The sequence below is a fragment of the Ornithorhynchus anatinus genome, chromosome 13 (genome assembly GCF_004115215.2).
Source record: "Ornithorhynchus anatinus isolate Pmale09 chromosome 13, mOrnAna1.pri.v4, whole genome shotgun sequence".
Classification (NCBI taxonomy): Eukaryota; Metazoa; Chordata; class Mammalia; order Monotremata; family Ornithorhynchidae; genus Ornithorhynchus; species Ornithorhynchus anatinus.
The window spans coordinates 13699720-13719055 of NC_041740.1; the positions used below are offsets into that span (position 1 = coordinate 13699720).

Below are 19336 nucleotides of genomic sequence, written 5' to 3' on the forward strand. Positions count from 1 at the left end.
TTCTCTAGGAATTTAAGCATGTCACACTCAACGAGTCACAGATTTTTTTTCAGAGATATCTGACTTTCTAGGTGAAGGAATGATGTTGAATCCAACTAATTCTAACGTTGTCTTAAAACAGAAAGGCCCACGAATCTTCAGGTGACGTTTTAAAACGCTTAACAACCTGCTTGAGCAAATGCTGTATATTTACGGCAAAGCTGTCGGTTAGGTAGAACCGAATCTTATCTCTGAGGCCCTTTCTTGAGCTACAGGGAAAAGGGGGGGGGGGGTTATTGTTTTGCAGTGTCACTTAGCATCGGAACCTGGACTTCTTTTTTTGTGGGTGGGGGGTAATCGGGGCGGCTGTGCTTTTAAAAGCTCAGTGTAAAAGGGTACATGCGCTCACTCGCGCGCACACACAGGCACACAAGCACACACACATACTCTCTGCATTTTTTTTCCTAGCTGCAGGAGGGGGGAGAGTGGGGGATAGTGCAGACTGTAGGGACACTGCCCTCCTAACCAATCAGAACACGCCTGTTTGCCATTGCAAAGTTGTTAACCCCAGAGTCTTCTGGCTGCTGCTGCCTCCTCTGCTTTTAATCTTCTGTGGCTATTTCTCCGATTTTTTTTCCCCTCCCAACGCCCTCAGATCCTCAGGGAAATCACCCCCATTCAACCTCTGATCATGGAAGAAAGTATCACTTTTTATCTACCTAATATTTTTAGGAGGTTTGAAGATCCATATGCTGCATGGAGGCTGTTGTTTCTAGGGACTCAAGTATCCAGTCTATATTGTTACAATTTTGCGAGGACTGTCTTCTCTGTCTACACTAATGGTAAGTGAGGATTTTACCCATCTATATCGGGGTATCTTTTAAATAAACCGCCAGATAAAAAGGATTTTCATTGTGTTTTTGTGAACGAAATAAATCTTGGGGATTTTTCTTTAGCTTTGATCCCTGCATAGTCCACCCAATCCTGTCTGGTTAATTTTGACAATAAAAAAAGAGTTTTCTTTCCATTATCTAAGCTAAATATTTTAAAGGATAAATTATACTTTAATTGCCATGAACTGTAGAATAACTCAAATATTCCAAGATGGACTTGTTCAGTGGCAGAAATGTTGGCAATGCCAAATATGTGCATCTCCTCTTTATAAAAAAAATGTATTACCTAATTTGTCCAGCTCTGGATTATCAATATTCAAACTGTGGTTGAAGCCAAAACATTTCTATAAATCCATTTATGGTTGCAGTTGATAGATTACTTTAGTACAAACTATAGAAAAGCTGCCCTTGGTATAATGAAGGTGGAGACTGACATAACACGGTTTATATTAAGTTATGGCTGTTCCTAAATAGTAGATCTTTTATTTGTAGATCGGTCATTTTTAAAGCTCTCAGTATAAGGTTTTATTTCTTACAGGCTCCTCGTAAGAAATCCTTCATACAGTGTCTTGTGTGCCTATGAAAAGGTACATTTGGGAGACATTTTGTAATTTTTGGCATTTTTCTAGGTCTTTTTTTGCGCACGGTGGGAGATCTTTTTTGTTTTGCATTGATCTGTGTTGGTGGCGCTGTAGTGCTCTTCAACAATTTATGTCAGTTTCACTAAAAGAAAAGAGGAAAAAAGAGGTGGGGCAAGATCTCATCTATTATCTTTCTCTTTTCTTTTATCAAGGAAAGTGTAATTTGGTCGGAGGGAATTGTTCATTTGTATTACCTAAATGTTTTATAATGTGAACCATAGATGGGAGCAGACATGTCGTCACAGCCTATCCAAGCGGTATCAGGGGCAGGCGTGCAGTTTGCAATTGTGTTTTTAGAAGAGGCATATATCTAATGTTTCTTCAGATCTTATCTCTCCAGAAATAAGGACTTCAGCCCGTATCTGCCCCAGTTCAAAGGATCTTAGATTGCCATAAGGTCTAAAATCATACTGTTTAAAAGACGGAAGTATTTCTTCACGGTGTTTGCTTTTCAGCTCATTGAACGTTATAAAAGTTAAATGTCATTTCTGTGTCTAATACGTTGGCTTCTAATTTGTCAGCATAGAATTGTGTTGTAGAACTCTGTATTGCTTCTATTATTGTGTCCTTGTCCCCTTTTTTAATTTGAGCATTTCTGATTTCAAAAAGGGAAACAGATGAAGTTATTTTCTATTCCTCTTAATTATTATGAAGACAGTTTTCTTTCAGGTGTGTGTGTGTGTGTGTGTGTTTGAGGGGGAGAGAAGGGGTAACAGCCCCTTGACTTTAAAAACACTTGGGCACATGTACCCCAGCAGAATCTGGCCTTCTTATAGCTTATTCTTACTGAGAGTTATGCCAGGCTGGAGAATATGGAATCAGGCCCAAAGCCTACAAAGGGCAAAAATATATTTCTTTGGCCTCTGCATGCATTTGTTTTTTTCTTTTTCTAGGAAAATTAAGTGTGTTTCCTATTCAAATGAGTATAGGAAGAACTAGCAATCAAGCATTAACAAGTATCTAAGTTGGAAAAATTAATGCATTAAAACCAGTTTAGAATAATTGAAGTATTATAATAACATATTTGAAGTGGTCAAATGCAGTATATTATTTCTAGAGATACTGCAGGATTCAGATACAAAAATGAATGCTGTATGACTGTGATTTTAGTTCCTTGGGATCAGCACAAGGATTAATTTATTTATTTTTTTTGCTTACTCCATCTCAGCAGTTAAGAATTTGTATGGAATTTAAAAACCATTTTTTCCCCTCAGGAAATCATGTCTCCAAAGCTTATCATTGTGAGACTTTTCCTTTAACTTAAAAAAAAAAAACTTGGGTTATAACCCTTCTTTTTGTCTATACATTTATGTTCAATTTTTAGACTACATACTGAAATAATGTTAAAAACTTTAAAATGGCTGCTTTAGGACTTTTATAATCGATTCAGATTTGCTCATAAATGAAGTACTGCTGCATACAAGGGTACCAAAGCTGATCCTTTGGATTGACATTCAGCTGGGGAGTTTCACCCTCAGATTGAAGTTTTTCTTGAGGGTGGAATATACCTTTTTTATGAATTTATTTTCCATAAACCTTTTGGTTCTTGGATGATCGTTTCAGTCATTTTGGACTAGATATATAAAATTCTAATCAAAAAAATGCTTATGTTATGGACTCCCTATGTAGCTAGCTATTCAGTAGTCTTTGTTCTCCAACATCACTATGAGGTTCATTGATTTTGAAACATTCTGTACAGTTGTACTTTCATTTTCGTAACCCAACATACAGATATTTTAGAAATATGAACTTATAAATAATCATTTGCATAATATGAGTAAGGTGGTCTTTAATAGGCAAAATTAATTATTTTTGTACGTGAACTACAAATTTTTACGTATTTTACATTCTCTAGAAGAATGTGGAGGAAAATATTTCAAATAATAGTAAATTTAGGTTGAGGTAAATTGATACATTTAACCAGGATATCACTTGCCATGTTTTAATATCAACAACAATGATACATTTTAGATAGTATTTCTCATTTTTATCTTCTTCAGTGGTTCCTTAAATGTTTCAAAGCCCCGACTAACGTTAGAGCCCTCTGAAGGGCAAAGGCAAAAGAGTGTTCTTTTCCTTTCCCACTTTCCTCTCCCCTCCCTGCCTCCCTCCCTCTCCCAACTCAGTGTTTCCAAGATCTAGGCAGGTGCCTAACTATCCCAATCAGCCTTCTCTGCCTTCTATCTCTGTTCAGGGGTGAGGGGCAAAATTTCTCTGCAAGTTCTCTGCAGAGCAAGCCCAGGCAGCTGGCAGCAGCACCACTTGGCACTTCCTTCTCTTTTCTGCCACCCTGGCAGTGACTCCATCCTGTGCTTCCTTTTCCTCCTACAGCACAGCCCCAAATATCTCCCCAGTGGTGCAAATTGAGGACTATTCATTTTTCCCTGACATTGTATGTGTACAGGAATTTAATACATTAGCACTTGTGGAAATTCAAGCTAGTCTTACAGTAAAGATATGCAATTCTAGGAAAATGTATATTCTGATTATACAAATTAAGGTTTTTTTCTATTTTCCTAATTTAATAATCCCAATTAATATATTGCGTTTTACTTTTTGACACTAGATATTCAAATAATTTGTATATTTTCTTTTTCATAATTTATTTTAAAGGTCTTCATTAAATTGAATTACTAGAATAACCCTAGTAAAGTGTAATAATAGTAATTGTAGTATTTGTTAAGCACTTACTATGTGCCAGACACTTTAATAAGCACTGGGGTAGATGCAAGCAAATCGGGTTGGATACCGTCCCTGTCCCACAGGGGGCTCACGGTCTCAGGCCACATTTTACAGATGAAGTAACTGAGGCCCAGAGAAGTAAGGTGACTTGCCTAAGGTCACACAGCAGACAAGTGGCAGAACTAGGATTAGAAGCCGTAACCTTCTGACTGCCAGACCCGTGCTTTATCCACTACGCCATGCTACTTCTCCAGTGTAGCCATCCAGCTCCCAATTCACAATAGCAGTGCGGGCAAGGGGCAGCATAGATATGAAATAGAGAGGTAGTTCAAAACTGCATTTTAGCCAGTTTTTATAACCACATAACTACGTACAGTTTCTAGACTGTAAGCTTGTTATGGGCAAGGAATGTGTCAGCTAACTCTGTTATATTATACTCTCCCAAGAACTTAGTACAGTGCTCTGCACATAGTAAGTGCTCAATAAATACCACTGATAAACTTTTACCCAGACTCCTGCTGAACGCTACTCACCTTCTCATGACCCATGCTTTTTTCCTACCTGGAACATCCTTCTCAATCCATTTTGCCCTCTCCTCCTCCAGAGTTCTAAAAAAAATTTTTCCTGCAATCAGGTGTTCCCTAATTAATGATATTTGTTAAGCACTTATTATGTGCCAGACACCATATTAAGCCCTGGAGTGGATACAAGCAAATCCCTGTCCCATTTGAGTCTCATGGTCTTAATTCCCATTTTACAGATGAGGTAACTGAGGAACAGAGAAGTGAAGTGACTTGCCTAAGGTCACACAGCAGACAAGTGGCAGAACCAGGGTTAGAACCCAGGTCCTTATGAATCCAAGGCCCATGCTCTATCCACTGGGCACTTTTACGGCTATACCATCTTTTCAGCTACTTCAGCATTCTTAGCCATTTATCTGGTTGTTATTGTTTTTGTCCACTTTTGTGTATTATTTATATTCACTATTGCTCACTTCAATCTTGCTGCTTCAGTTTCTGTTGATTTGTCTTCTCCATTTAACCGCAAAAGCTCAAGGGCAAGAACCATGTTTTACGTGGATGGTAGACCACCTGGGAATATCGGGTGCTATAGGCCTTTAGACTGTAAGCTTGTTTTGAGCAGGAAATGTCTACCAAGTCTGTGATATTGTATTTTTCCCAAGCGCTCAGTATAGTGTTCTGCACACAATAAGTGCTCAATACATTTAATTGATTAATTGGTCTCCTGATTCCCAGGTCCATGTGCTTTCCACTCGGCCACACTTTCTTCCCCAGACTCTGCAGTCCATAGCATATCATGGGAATATGGTCTGCTCAAATTATGAACAGACCCCAAACATTTTAATAATACAAATAACACATCTTTGTTATATTTACCCCCTGACAAAATACAGTTTGGGAATTTGCACATTAGAGACTGAAAATGGAATGTTAGAGAAATTAAAGAGAAGAAAACATCTAAAGGGAATGGTAGAGTAGTAACTGGAAAATAAAGGTGGTGGTTTCAGTTGCAGCCAGAAGGCCAATCAGGTTTCAAGAGGATTGAGAAAATTAAATCTTTCAATCAAGAGTAATGAGGTTGGACAAGGGCTACAATCTAGAAGAATAGTTATCCTGCTTTTGGTAGTATTAGAAGCAGTAGTAATATTAAGTGTTTACGTTGTGCAGGGCAGTATACTAAGTGCTGGTAGAGAATACACAGATGGGAAATTAGACATGGTTCCTCTCCCTTGGGGGCTCACAATCTAAGGGAGGAGAAGTCACTCATATTTTTAAAAAATGCCAAGGTAACCTTCAAAGATGATATAGAAAGTAAAGTGATTCTCTTACAAGGAATGGCATCAAGCAGTCAAATGTATTTTGTTTGAGGAAAGGAGACTGAGTCCAGGGCACGTTCTCCAAGCCCTCAGGTGTACTATAATAATAGGAAGTTAGGCACGTTAATGCTTTCGTTACCACCTAGTGGGAGACTTCGTTCAAGTGCTTGAGCATAGGGTGGCTTTGTCTAATTTGCTCACACTACAAAGAAAATAAATGAATTGTGATTGCAAATTTAATATGGAAAGGGATTATGGATTGTTTTCAAAGATTAGTAGAAATTTAAATTATTAATTTGATATAAATTAATATACCTACTGTATAATTATTTTACCACTTAATAAAATGTAATGAATGTAGGGGAACAGAAAAATTCACAGATTTCTTCTTTTTCTGCTTTTGTGATACTATAGTACTCTGGTTAAGATTGTAAGATTCTTGTGGGCAAGGATCGTGTCTACCAACAGTATTGTACTTTCCCAAGTGCTTTAGTACAACACTCTGCATACAGTAAGTGCTCAATAAATACAACTGATTAATCAATTGATGGTTTAATATGGGGGGATTATTCATTTACATATTGGAATATATTTAAGTCTTTTGTCATCAAAAATAAGAATTTGAATTTGATAGTTTTGAAGTAAAAAAAATTGCCCTTTTTTGTCATGTATTTGAAGCACCTGGGGAATTTTGGGAGATCAATTCATCTATTGAATAGCTAACCAGTTATTTGACACCTTCCCCTCCTCCCCTTCCCCAATCCCTTTTCTTTCCATTGTTTGATTTCCTTAGATGGTATCTAGGCTGGCCAAATACAAAGTCAGATTTGCCATTTTTCCACTCTGATATTAGAGTATGGTTTATTAAGATTCTGATAGATGACTGACAAGTTTCCCTTGCCAAGAATTTCCCTCTCCTGCTCTTCACTGAACCGTTCCACACCAGCTGGTACTATATTTAACTGGGAGCAGCAACCATGGTGGAAGTAGTTTGGGGGAAGGAAGATAGTAGTGGTTCTTGGACTCATTATGAGGGATTCCCCTTATGGCCAGTGGGGAATCTTATAATCACCCCTCCCCTCTCTCCTGGAGGGCAGAGGACCCTGGACAATTGGGTGTTTGCAAAATAGTTGAAGGGACCCGACAGGGTCATTGCTTAAGATTCTGAGTTTTGTTACATTTGTCGTCGTTTCAGTGCAAAAATTAGAGGTCTGTGATTACTTTAAAGCTGTATTCTCTCCTCCTCACTGCCCCCCCCCATGAACCATATTTTGATATTTCAAAGGGTCAACACCTAAAATGGGGTAGCTCTTTTAGAGTAGACTTTAGAAAGATGTGGTACTAAGGGATAGAGTATAAAGGAGCACTAGGCACTGAAAATAACAAATGTAATATAATTTAGCAAAGGACAATCTAGACATGTACAGAGTGTGGAAAGGACACTTGATTGTTTTAATCAACCACATCCACCCACATGAATAAAGCCCCACTGTCAGAAGAATATCTTCAATCATGAAGGTGAGCAATAAGCATAATAAAAAATATTCATTACTTTCAGACTAATCTGTAGTTTATGTTCACCCTTGTGATGATTCAAAAGCCACAAAATTTTCAAACCAATTGGCTGAGACCTTAATGCCTGAGACTTCTGAGAAATCAGGGAGTTCAGCAATTTAATATTAACAGTTTGTGGAGCTCAGGTATTTGGAAAAACAACCTCCCATGAATCCTTCCATTGTCAGTTGAGTTCCTCCATCTCTGTGGCCTGTTGGAAGGTATTTTTAGATTCCAGCACCAGCCAAATTTATCTCTGTCACCTTCCTTACCGGTGTCAGCAGACCCATCCCAGAACCTGAATTGGGAACCTCTAGTATCAATTAAGCCCTCATAGGAGTGGGGTTATAATTGTGCGATCACTTCTGTGTGGTCCCTGACAGGTATACTCAGCTACAAATGACTGAAAAAATAAGAGCCTTAGAAGACCAAGACAAAGGATTGTAGTCCTGCTGGTGCCAGAGAGTTGGAAAAGTTTGGATTCAGGCACTATGGATTGATGGGGAAAGGGCTTTGGGCTCCCCATCATGATTTTAGCCAATCAGGTTACATTTTTGAGAGTCCTCAAGCTGATCGTGTTACCTGTATTCAAAAACCAAATTTACCAGCTGGAGTGAAAGCACGGTTCTCTGTTGTCAAACTGAATGTATGGAAATATGCAGGGAAATCAAACTTGAAATGATAGGAGCTGTTAAGTTGTGCTTAGCTCTTTTTTGTGTCTGCAGGAGACTCATGTAAACAGTGTCGATGATCTGCAGTGGAAAAATCCAACTGACGTGTCTGTGTGTGTGTGTGTGTGTGTGTGTGTTATTGCCAGCTACTACAAAATGGCAGCAATTTGTGAAAATCTAGCTTAACGGTATTTTGTCGAAACATTATACTTAATAGGATTTCTTCCCTGAAGCATGATAACAATTGAACTATCACAGTACAGTACTGTGTACTACAGTACATCATGCATTAATTGATGACTTAGCCCAAGATCCACCAGTATCCCTGGCATTAGGTTCAATCATTGCAAGGAATTCAGTTCCCTCCCTGCCCCACTTTTCCTGGCCTTCCCCAGACACAGACTTGAAGCCCAACTTCTCCGCTTCGGCCTGGGTCTTGGAAGGCAGGCCATGCAGGTGGGGCTAGCTAGAAGGGGCAAAGATCTTCGATGAACTGAGGCAGCCCCAACTCTCCTGCCCCAGTTCTGTGCTGATTTTGTTGTTCAAATGCTTTTCCACCTCTTCCTGCACACATTACCTTCCTTGCTTCATCTACAACAGCACAGAGAAACCGTTGTTCAGCTACTGACCTTTCTCAAGCACAGACTAAAAGCCAGCTTCTCTATTTCCTTGAAGATTAGCACAGAATCATGGAAAGGTAGATGTTGACTAACTCCGTCAAAAGCCTCTGCTCTTCTATCTCAGTTTGATTCTCTGCTCCTTTCAAATGAAGCAGAGAAATCTCCAGGAAATGTCCTACTGGATTCTTTTCTTCATGAACCCAGCTCTCCTGCGTATCATATATTAAAAATTTCAGTAGGTACACTCAGTTCTATACCATGGGAATGATGCTCGTGCTGCAGTGTTTACCCACTATTAGGTGACTGGGCCATAGCTGGTCTCTTGGGTAGAGCAGTGTGGTGTTACACCCTTCATCAGGTCTACCTGGAAACTTAAGGAAATTGCAAGGAATGAAAAGGACAAAAATTACGAGACCCAGGGAGTAAGGGGACTGATTTGCCTACATTCCCCATAGGTCATTAGGGCATTCTGGGAGACTGACAGAGTGTAGTGCTAACGTGGCATCAGATTCAAAGCATATTAACACTCTGTTGAGCAGTTGTATCCAAACATCTTTATGGCTTTGAGATCATTCCACTGTCTACACTCACTTGTAGAATAGACCCACCAATGCTACCTATATAGACTACTTAACAGTAAGTTGGAAGATAGTCACAAAGCGTGAGGCCCTTGACTGCACTAAGTCCACCATCATCAAAGCAATGCCCTTTCAGACACAACCTCAGTACTTGGGATCTCTGAGAAGATTGGATGAGTTGTGAAAATGGGGGAAAAAGAAAAATGCTACCTTCAAATGTGAGTTGGTTCAGTTTTTTTCCCCCTAATTCACATATGAGTCAGTGTTCTCCTTGGAATAATATAATAATAATAGTATTTGTTAAGCACTTACTATGTGCCAAGCACTGTTCTAAGCACAGGGGTAGATACAGGTTAATCAGATGGTCCCACATGGAGCTCACAGTCTTCATCCCCGCTTTACAGATGAGGTAACTTAGGCACAGAGAAGTTAAGTGGCTTGCCCACGGTCACACAGCTGACAAGTGGTAGAGCTGGGATTAGAACCCACGACCTCTGACTCCCAAGCCTGTGCTCTTTCCACTATGCTTCTTATAGTTATTATCAGTAATACTATTAATAATATAACCATTATTAATAATTTTCAAATTTAAGTACATACTGTGTGCCAAGAGTTGTACTAAGCGCTGGGGTAGATACAAGATAATCAGGTCACAGTCCTTCTCTCACATGGGACTCAGTCTCAGTAGGAGGGGACAGATATTGAATTCCATTTACAAATGAGGAACTGAAGCACTAGGTAAGTTAAGTGACTTGTCCAAGGTCACACTGCAGGCAAGTGGCAGAGGGTTGTTTGTGAAGTAATGAGTGAAAATAGGGTTTTATTAGAAGACTTCAAATAGAATCATAATTCATATAGTTATTTTGTTACTAAAGCATATTTTTTCTCAGGAATATAAAGACATATCTGTTCCTAAAGATTTACTGGGAAAGCAACAAGTAAAATTAAGATTTAAATCAGTATCAATGTTGCTCTGACCAGATACGTGCTGCTTTTGCTTAGAATACTGTAGCACTCTTAACAATCATGGGGAAAACATTCTAAACAGAGAGTTCCTTCCATCATTTAATTTTTAAAAGTTCACTTTCAGTTTTGCACACATCTCCCCACTCCCCAAATCCTCCAGTGGTTACCCATTCCTCTCTACATCACGTAGCAGCGTGACTCAGTGGAAAGAGCATGGGCTTTGGAGTCAGAGGTCATGAGTTGGAATCCCAGCTCTGCCACTTGTCAGCTGTGTGACTGTGGGCAAGTCACTTAACTTCTCTAGGCCTCAGTTACCTCATCTGTAAAATGGGGATTAAGATTGTGAGCCCCATGTGGGACAACCTGATTCCCCCGTGTCTCCCCCAGCGCTTAGAACAGTGCTCTGCACATAGTAAGCGCTTAACAAATACCAACCTTATTAGAAACTCTTGACTATCAGCTTGAAGTCACTCAATCAGCCCTCTCTCCCTTATTTATCTTTGCTCCTCTCCCACTACAGTCTAGTCCAAATGCTTCACTCCGCTAATGCCAACTTACTGTACTTTGCTCTTATTCTCCTTGCCACTAACCTCGTGGTCATGGTCTTCCTTCTGATTCCCTCCTGTCTGGAACTTCCTCCCCCTTCACTCTCCCCATCTTCAAAGCCCTTCAAAAAATCACATCTCCTCCAGTCAGCCTTCCCTAAATAACCTCTCAACTCCCCAGCGAAATTCCATCCCTCTTGCCATTTTCTGAGCCACTCGTGCACTTGTCGTCATGCCCTCTAAAGCACTTAGCTACCCCCATTCCTTCCCCACTAGATTTAAATTGTTTAATATCAGTTTCCCTTCTAGCTTTCCGTTTGACATCCGTCTCCTTCCTTTCCACTTTCACCAGTTTTCTCTCAGCTGATTAAGGCAGTGGATGATGTATGTATTGACTTGATGAAGATGCTCTCATGTCAAGAATGATGCACAAGCCTTCAGAGCCCCTGAGACTTCAGGACCAAGATGATAGTGGTAGAGGTTTGCATGGCGCCAGTTGTACTCTCTTGTCCTTGCCGCTTGTGTTCCTGCTCGGGTTTGAGGAATGCGGCAGGGCCGTTGGCAATGCACTTTTTAACCTGTGGCACAGTCCTAATAGCTTCTTCCCTGGAGCTATTTTTATACCAAACCAACAGTGACCTATTCCAGATCAAGGGAGATTGCTGACATTCCCCTCCAATACACACATCTGAGTTCCACTTGTCTTTATACTCTCCTGATTTCCCTCTATCTGTAACTTAGTGTCTCTCTCCCCCACTAGACTGTGAGCTCTTTGAGGGCAGGTATCACATCTACTTACTCCATAATACTCTCCCAAGCCTTTAGGGTGTTAATGATAATTGTGGCGTTTGTTAAATGTTTATTATGTGTTAAGCACTAGTGTAGACAAGATAGGACACAGTCCCTGTCCAACATGAGGCTCATAATCTAAGGGGGGAGGGAGAACAGATACTTAATCCCATTTTACAGATGAAAAATGAAGTGATTTACCCAAGGTAACACAACAGGCAAGTGGCTGAGGTGGGATTAGAACGCTCTTCTCCTGAATCCCAGTCCTGTGTTCTATCCGTTAGGCTACACTGCTTCTCCTAGGCCACATTGGTACTGGGTGCTGTGATTAAATATCTAAATTCAAAGAACATTTCACCTATTAGTACTCAATTTATCCTCACATCCATCCCATGTAGGAGACAGGTACTGTTTATCCCTAGCAGAAAACAGTGGTACACATAGTTCATGACTTCCTCAAGGTTACAAAATGACTGTAACTAACGAATCTCAGGGTCAAGTGAAGGCTTGATACTTGTCATCTGATTTTTTAATATAGCCAAACTTTATCGCCAAAAATACAACCTGAAATAACTAATTGAATAATATTATGGCATTTGCTTAAGCTCTCAATTCAGTCTTTCACTGTAGGGTTTACTGTTCAGACTTTTAAGGACAGTAAGCTTCTCGGAATTTTATTATTTTCAAATAGATGAGATAGACCAAATAGCCATATTGCCATGAAATGCAAATTTGGGTTTGCCGAATATGAAATTTGGGTACAATTTTTCCTTCAACATTGTGGTTGTAGTTTATGAATAAAATGGAGTTCAGAAAAATCATAATTCATTCCCCTATTGGGGGCTCTGTATTGGTATCCTCTAATGCATTTGTGATTAAGGAGGAAGTACACAGGAAGGAACTTGTGGAGCATGGGGCAGATCCTGTTGTTGCTCACCGAGACACTGCAATGTGTGTGATGGCCATCAGGAAGGAAGAGGGCAGGTGTTGCCCTTCCTTAACTTGTATCAGGATTCCTCCATTTTATCTGGTGCCCAACTCCCCTGTGCAGAATATAAAAATGTCAGAAGGAGGGGGAGAATGAATGAGATGCCAGTTTACACTACTGGCACAGACGTTTTTCAGTTTGGCCCTAGCCCTTTAAGAAAGATTTGATTATTACGATTATTATCATCCTCATCAACAGTATTTATTGAGAACCTTTACTGTCCGTAGAAAATGTAGTGCCTTGTACTAAGCACTTGTGAGAACATACAAAAGAAAAGGTGGTTATGTTAGCATTTACTGTATTGGTATCGAAGTCTGGTAATTTAGTTTAAGAAAAAAAATTTATTTTTCCAGCATGCAAGATATGTAGATAGTGGCTGCAAATTTTTAAGAAATGTTACATTTCCATGTGCCTAGTACAGTATAGTACACTACAGTGTTAGCAAATATTTGTGGAAAGTAGACATGGTTCTTATTCTCCAAATTCTGTTTCTGCTTGATTTATTTTCCTCTGCTGTAATTTTTTGCTAGGAGCATTATGGACCAAAGTCACTTTTCAAGGCTATCACAAAAGCCAGAGTTGTCCAAACTTCCAAGCAAAAGCCATTATAGTTAGGCCAGTTCTTGTGGACAGCCCTCCCCCTCAACCACACACAAACCTGTATTCCCCCAAGGGCCCATGCTATGATAAAAATACCAAAAATACCTGGTAACATGCCTGTTAGAGGTGTAGTCTAGATAGTCTTGGAGTATTCTCACAGAAGAGAGGGAGGAATCATAAAATATAATCATTAGCCATTAAATATCGCATGACTCATGTTGGGCCAAACTAACTCAAGTATTTAACTCAGGTATTTAACAGGGTGTTTTTATTGTTATCTAAAGACAAAATAACAGTCACATTTGACCCTAAAGGTGGAAATATTTTTGGTTAGGGTAAGTAACAATTTTTTCTTCCTCCTAGGTCAATATTTTTATGTTTCTCTCGCCCATTAAAGTGTTAGCACCCTGTGGGCAGGGAATCTGTCACTTCACTATTTTGTACTACCCAAGAGCTTAGTACAGTGCACCACACCAAGAGGGCACTCAGTTAACACAAGTACTATTGCCCACTTCTTGTCATTTTTAGATTGAGAAGTTATCTTGGGCCCTGGCACCAGGGTAGACTGAGGCTAAGCCAGTTTAGGAGATATGTTTAGTGTGTGCCGTGGGCATATAATAGTTTATGGCAAACCTGGTAGTTGAGGCCTTCTTTTATTTTTATTTATTTATTTTTTACTATCTGTAGAGGCCACATAGCCTGAGGAAAGGGCAAACTGGTAGAACATTTTTGTGGGCTAGTAAATTTTTGGTACTTTTCTGCTACAGTAATCTAAGCAGGCCCATACAGGTAGCTGTCTGTCCTCTGAAGATGACATCTTTAAGGAAGAACATTCCTTAAACTTCTTTGGAAAATTGTTCCAATGTCCTCAGTAAATAAATGAGCAATTCCCCTCATACGGTCAACCTGCATCACTCCTACTTCTGACAGATGCCATTTCCTCCAAGTTCTCAACAGGTCATCTTTCTCTATATAATTCCAGGTTTACAGTGAAAAGTGCCAAAACGCAGAGCAGTATAAGTGGTAATAACTCTATATGAATCATGGCTATTTTAAAGTAGCCTAACCCTTGTATTTTACTCGATTATTATAAGTAATTATTAGTTGAAAGTAAGGACCGTGAAATCCCAGAGATATGTCCGAAGACTAGCGTGGCCCCTGTCATGTACTAAAATGTTTTAGCCTGCGTTATGAAAAAAGCCTAATGAAAATTTGTCCCTCTTTATAGTAAACGGTAATAGATTTTTTTAAATGCGTAGCAACAGGAACCCGATTATGAGCCCGAGTATTTAGAAAGTGGATGATTCCATGTTCGGTGTGGTGCTTAGCACATTCTGGAGTTCCAATAAATGTGGAATGTCAATGTAACTCGTTTCCTCAGAAGAAAACCAACAGGAGGTTTAAGTCCTTGGGATTGTTTTTTTTTTTAAAAAAAAAAAAAGCCAACAACTTTTAAAACGTTGTTTTGTATCTGAGTGTCTCGTTCTTTTTCCCGGAAAAAAAAAAATGAAAGCCCTGTTGGTCCGAACAGCGGTCGGTTTCAGAAAAGAAGTTCGTCACCTTTCGGGGATAATTTTAAAAACGAGCTGCGCCGAATGTCGGTCGAGCAGTGATGGTTCCCACCCCCCTGCCCCCTCTCTGATCTGCCGGGAGGCGGGTTGAGGGTTTAGCGAAGGGTTTTGGAGGTACATCCCCCTGAGTCTCTTTATCGTGATGAAGTTGTCTTCTTTTTGTCCGTCTGTCTCCCCCGATTAGCCTGTGAGCCCGTCAGTGGGCAGGGGTGGTCTCTATCTGTTGCTGAAGTGTCCAAGCGCTTAGTACAGTGCCCTGCCCAGAGTAAGCGCTCAAGAAATACTACTGAGTGAACGCTGGGGTGACAGGTGCCGTGGAATTAAGGGCTGAGAGCCGAGGAAAGAAGGGCGTGAGGGGGTCGGAGAGTCGGGGGGGCACCGAGAATGAAGCCCCCCGACTCTCCTTCAGCCCCTTTCTCCTGAGGGGATGGTCCTGAGGCGGGCCGGGGGGGGCGACGGCCCGTCCGCTCCCGCAAGGCCCAGTGGTGGTGGGAGTGTGTGAGGAGAGCGGGCGAATGGAGGGGTGGGAGGGACCGGGGCCCAAAGGCAAGCGGTTCCCGGGTGGCTCCGCAACCGCTATCTGGGGAGCGGAACGGCCGCCGCTTCGGTGGCTCGCGTCCTCCCCGTCGGAGGGGACGGCAGGGGGTCGGGCGGGCAGCGACAGGGGGGACGGAGGAGGAGGAGGAGGAGGAGGGCGGGGGGGGGGGAGCGGGAGCGGCGGCGGCGACGCGCGCGGCTCGTGCCGGCGCCTCGCCTCGAGCCCGCGCTCTCCCTCCCCTCCCCCCCCGCGTGCCCGCGCCGCTGCGCGATGCAGTGTGGGGAATGGCTGGGGTTGGCTGAAGAGCGCACAGTGGAGTTTTAATGTCCGCCATGTTGGCCATGGCGTATTGAAGAGAGCGAGCGAGAGCGGCGCGGCGCGGCGCAGACACCCACCTCCCCCCCCCTCCCCCCGGCTGGTGGCAGTGCCCGGACAGCGAGCTCCGCGCTCCGTCATTCCAGTCCCCGGTAGCGGTTGGCGAGTGGGGCCCGGACCCCGGGTTCTCCATGATCCCGCTGGCCGGGGCCGTTTCCCCAGAGCGGAGAGGTATCTGCTGCGCCTGAGATGAGTAAATTGTCGTTTCGGGCGCGGGCGCTGGACGCCTCGAAGCCGCTGCCGGTTTTCCGCTGCGAGGACCTGCCCGACCTGCACGAATACGCCTCGATAAACAGGGCCGTCCCGCAGATGCCCACCGGGATGGAGAAAGAAGAGGAGTCGGTACGTGTTAACTCCCCTTGCCCGCCCCGCCGCCGGGCCCCGCTCCCCCTGCTGCCTGCGGCGGCGACGGAGCCAGCCGGCCCCACACAAAATGGCCGCCATCTTCTCTTCCCCCCCGACCCCCGGGCGCCCCCGGGGCCTCCCCCCGGCCTCCCCGGGCCTCCACCTTGGGCCGCCGCCGACCCCGAGGGGCCGCTCGCCCGCCCCCCGCCGCCCCCGACCGCTTTCGACCGGGGGCGGCGGACTTGGGGGGCCCGAAAGGCACAAAGGGGGTCACGTGACGGAGCGGCCGGCGGCCATTTTGTGGTCTTTAGTGCTGGGGTTGGGCCTTGTGCAGCGAGGGAAGCGGGATGAGGAGACGGGGGGGGGGCGGGGGCGCGCGGGGGGGACGACGCGGCGCGCGGGCGGGCGGGGGGCGCGCGCCTGCAGGCGCGACGGCGCGACGCTGGGTGGCGCTGCAGGGTCGCCCGGGGAGCCGCCGGAGTGGGGCGCGCGCCGCCAGCCGGGCTCGGCTCGCCGCGTGTGGGCAGCGGCCCCTCCGCCCCCAGCGAGGGGGGGGGGGGGGGGTCGCTCGGCGGGATCCGTCATCGCCCCACCGTCCCCTTCACGACACCCATGGGCCTCCGTCACCAACAGGCCCCTTTCTCCGCGCCACTGCTGTGCACCCCCCCCTTACTATCCCCACCTCCGTCGTACCTGGAGACGGAAAACCATGCAGGTTCATAGGGGGCCCACGGCTTATCGGAGGGGAGCTGGCCCGGCGTTCGGCACGATCTGCCCCGTTAAAGGCCTTCAAGGGGTCCTGACAACTAGCGCTCTGTAGAGGGGCAGAGCCGTGGCCGTAAGTGGGAAAGGGCTGAACAGGGCTCCGGGAAAGTTCGCCCCCGTAGTTGCCTCGAGGGCTTGAGGTGCTTGTAAACTGCAACCTCTCCCTTCCGAATTGGGGCGGGGGCGGGGGGGAGGGGGGGGCTTCCGTAACCCCGGCCGTTTAGGTCTTGTTGCAGCCTTAGGTGGAAGGGCGATTCGTACTTTTGTGTCCTATCGAGGAAGTTGCGTTCCAGACCCAAGGCCCTTGAGGCTCTTCCCCCTCAGGCCTTTGATAGAGTAACTCGATGTATCTCCTAACCCTAAGGAATTGCATTGCCCCTTGGTTTGCAGGTACAGCCTTTTTAAACGGTGTGCACTGTTATTGACAATTCAAAGAAGGCAACCGAGCGTGTGGATTTATTGGCAGCATTGTTATGGAAAAATCTCCCTTGAATTAGGACGTAATACTCAATTTCTGTATTTTTACACTGTAATGGTTTCCTGTGGTTCTGTAATATCAAGGATTTTCAATGTGTAGTAGCGATTATGATTTGTAACTTTACGTGTTGAAATAAAAGTTGATAAAACTGGGTTACCCTCTAAGTAAAAACAATTGTAACCGTCAGTGTTACTTTTGAGACGTCATGGGTCTCAAGAAGTCCAATACGTTTTGAGTTCTTTTAGGAAACTAAATACTTTTGAGACTTCTTCCAACTCTGCACTGGCTTTTAGCACTCTTTCCACTTGTATAAACTTTAGAGTAGAATAGTGTAACTCTTGTCAACTGAAGTGACTTTGTTTATTTGTCCAATTAAAGTTCTTCTGACTGCAGTACTCTTGTCTTTTTGTTTTATTTCTGTTGGTAGGTCTGGCATAGATGTCTTTCAGGGTGGGAGGTGGCGATTATACTACTCTAGAAATTACTGTTCTTGGCCTTGCAACCAAGGAGTGGTATTGGTTTAAAGGCAAGATTGTTTTGTGGTTGACATCATTTAAATGTTTGGGGAAATGAGTCTGGGCATCTGCAAGAGTGAACAACCGAAACTTAGCCATTTATTACGTAAACTGAAACAAAAGCACACAGCTTTTCACAATCTCGATGTAATTTAAATTTTGTGGCTAACGTTTTCTAATGAAAATACTTGTCAAAAAGCAAGACGATATGAAAATACCCACTGCTACCAGAGGAATCCCATTTAAACCAAATGTTAGGGAAGCTTTTTCTCCTTAAATGTAATACCATTTTTATGTGTCCGATTTCACCTCCATGTACCAATATTGGGGTGTTTGGGTTTTTTTTTTTTGCATGAATTAATGAAAATAAAACTGCCTAGAAAATATCATGGGAAAATAAAATTTTGAACACAGGTTGAGATCCACTCTGTTCCTGAGCTCCATAGGGTAAGGTTGTTATTGTGGGTGTTGCTTGGTTGGTAAACTGACTTGGTTCAGAATACAGTTGTGTCTAATAAGCTGCAAAATAAATGTCATTGAGAGCTGGACTAAAATGCCACCCCAAAATAGAGTACATAGCTTCGTTACTTATAGTATTCCAACATTTAATATGTAATACAAATTGCCATCTTAGGGTCTTGCTCATTCTTTTAGGCCTCGGGTGGGATTTTGGAGAACAGGCTCAGTTAATGGCAGGAAGTGCTTTGCTGAGCCTTAATATTTTAGAGTGAGTTGTGCAGTCCACACATTTCAGGTGAAACCCATAGAAAAAGTGAAACCAAAGGATGCAGAGTGACTTTTGAATTCAGCTTAATTCTGATTTGGGAAACAATCCATTCAGCAGTCAAACTGCAAGGTACAGTTAATGCCTTGCAAAATATAATCTTGATGCCTAAATATATCCCTTATGCTTAGTATTCCCTTTCCTTGAATTTTTACCATCTTTAAAATAAAAAGGAGAATCAATTCTGTGTGCTTTGGTCTTTGTGCTTTCAAGTTCTTCAAACCATTGTAAATCAAAGTGGTCTACTTATGGTTTAGAAAAGGTGACAGCAGTTGGGTTGACTTGAGATGGCAAACCTTAGACTTCTGTGTCAGCTGTCACTTGGTCAACTAGGTCAGATGTACCCTGGATTTCCATCACTGCAGAAATTGGCATGTAAACCCTTGTTTACAGTGAGTATTCTTTTTGAAAATGCGACAATACTAGGTCTTAAAATACGGCATCACACCGTTGTGAGTTGTGGTCACTTTGGAGTGAATTCCATTCACCATAATCTGAATCAATTTTAAATGAAAGAGTCTCATGCTGAGAATGACAGATGCGCTTTGGTCATGAGACTTCAGGACGAGAAACTCTGTATGTGGGAATTGGTTGTAGAGCTAGCACCATCTGCACTCAATGG

The 19336-nt window shown here is 43.0% G+C and overlaps 1 protein-coding gene across 3 annotated transcripts in view; it reads left to right on the forward strand.

The window, feature by feature from the left end:
- Positions 1-535: 535 nt before the first annotated feature.
- The window catches only part of EPC1 (enhancer of polycomb homolog 1), a 55627-nt gene continuing 36826 nt past the window's right edge, over positions 536-19336 (forward strand). The window contains exon 1 of one of the 3 annotated variants that reach the window (XM_007667811.4): positions 536-821. In XM_007667811.4, coding sequence (XP_007666001.1) covers positions 819-821 — 3 coding nt within the window. In that variant the 5' untranslated portion in view covers positions 536-818. Of the gene's footprint in view, positions 822-15702; positions 16170-19336 lie in introns of those variants that run through there. The other 2 variants (XM_007667810.3, XM_007667809.3) reach the window with 2 other exon arrangements.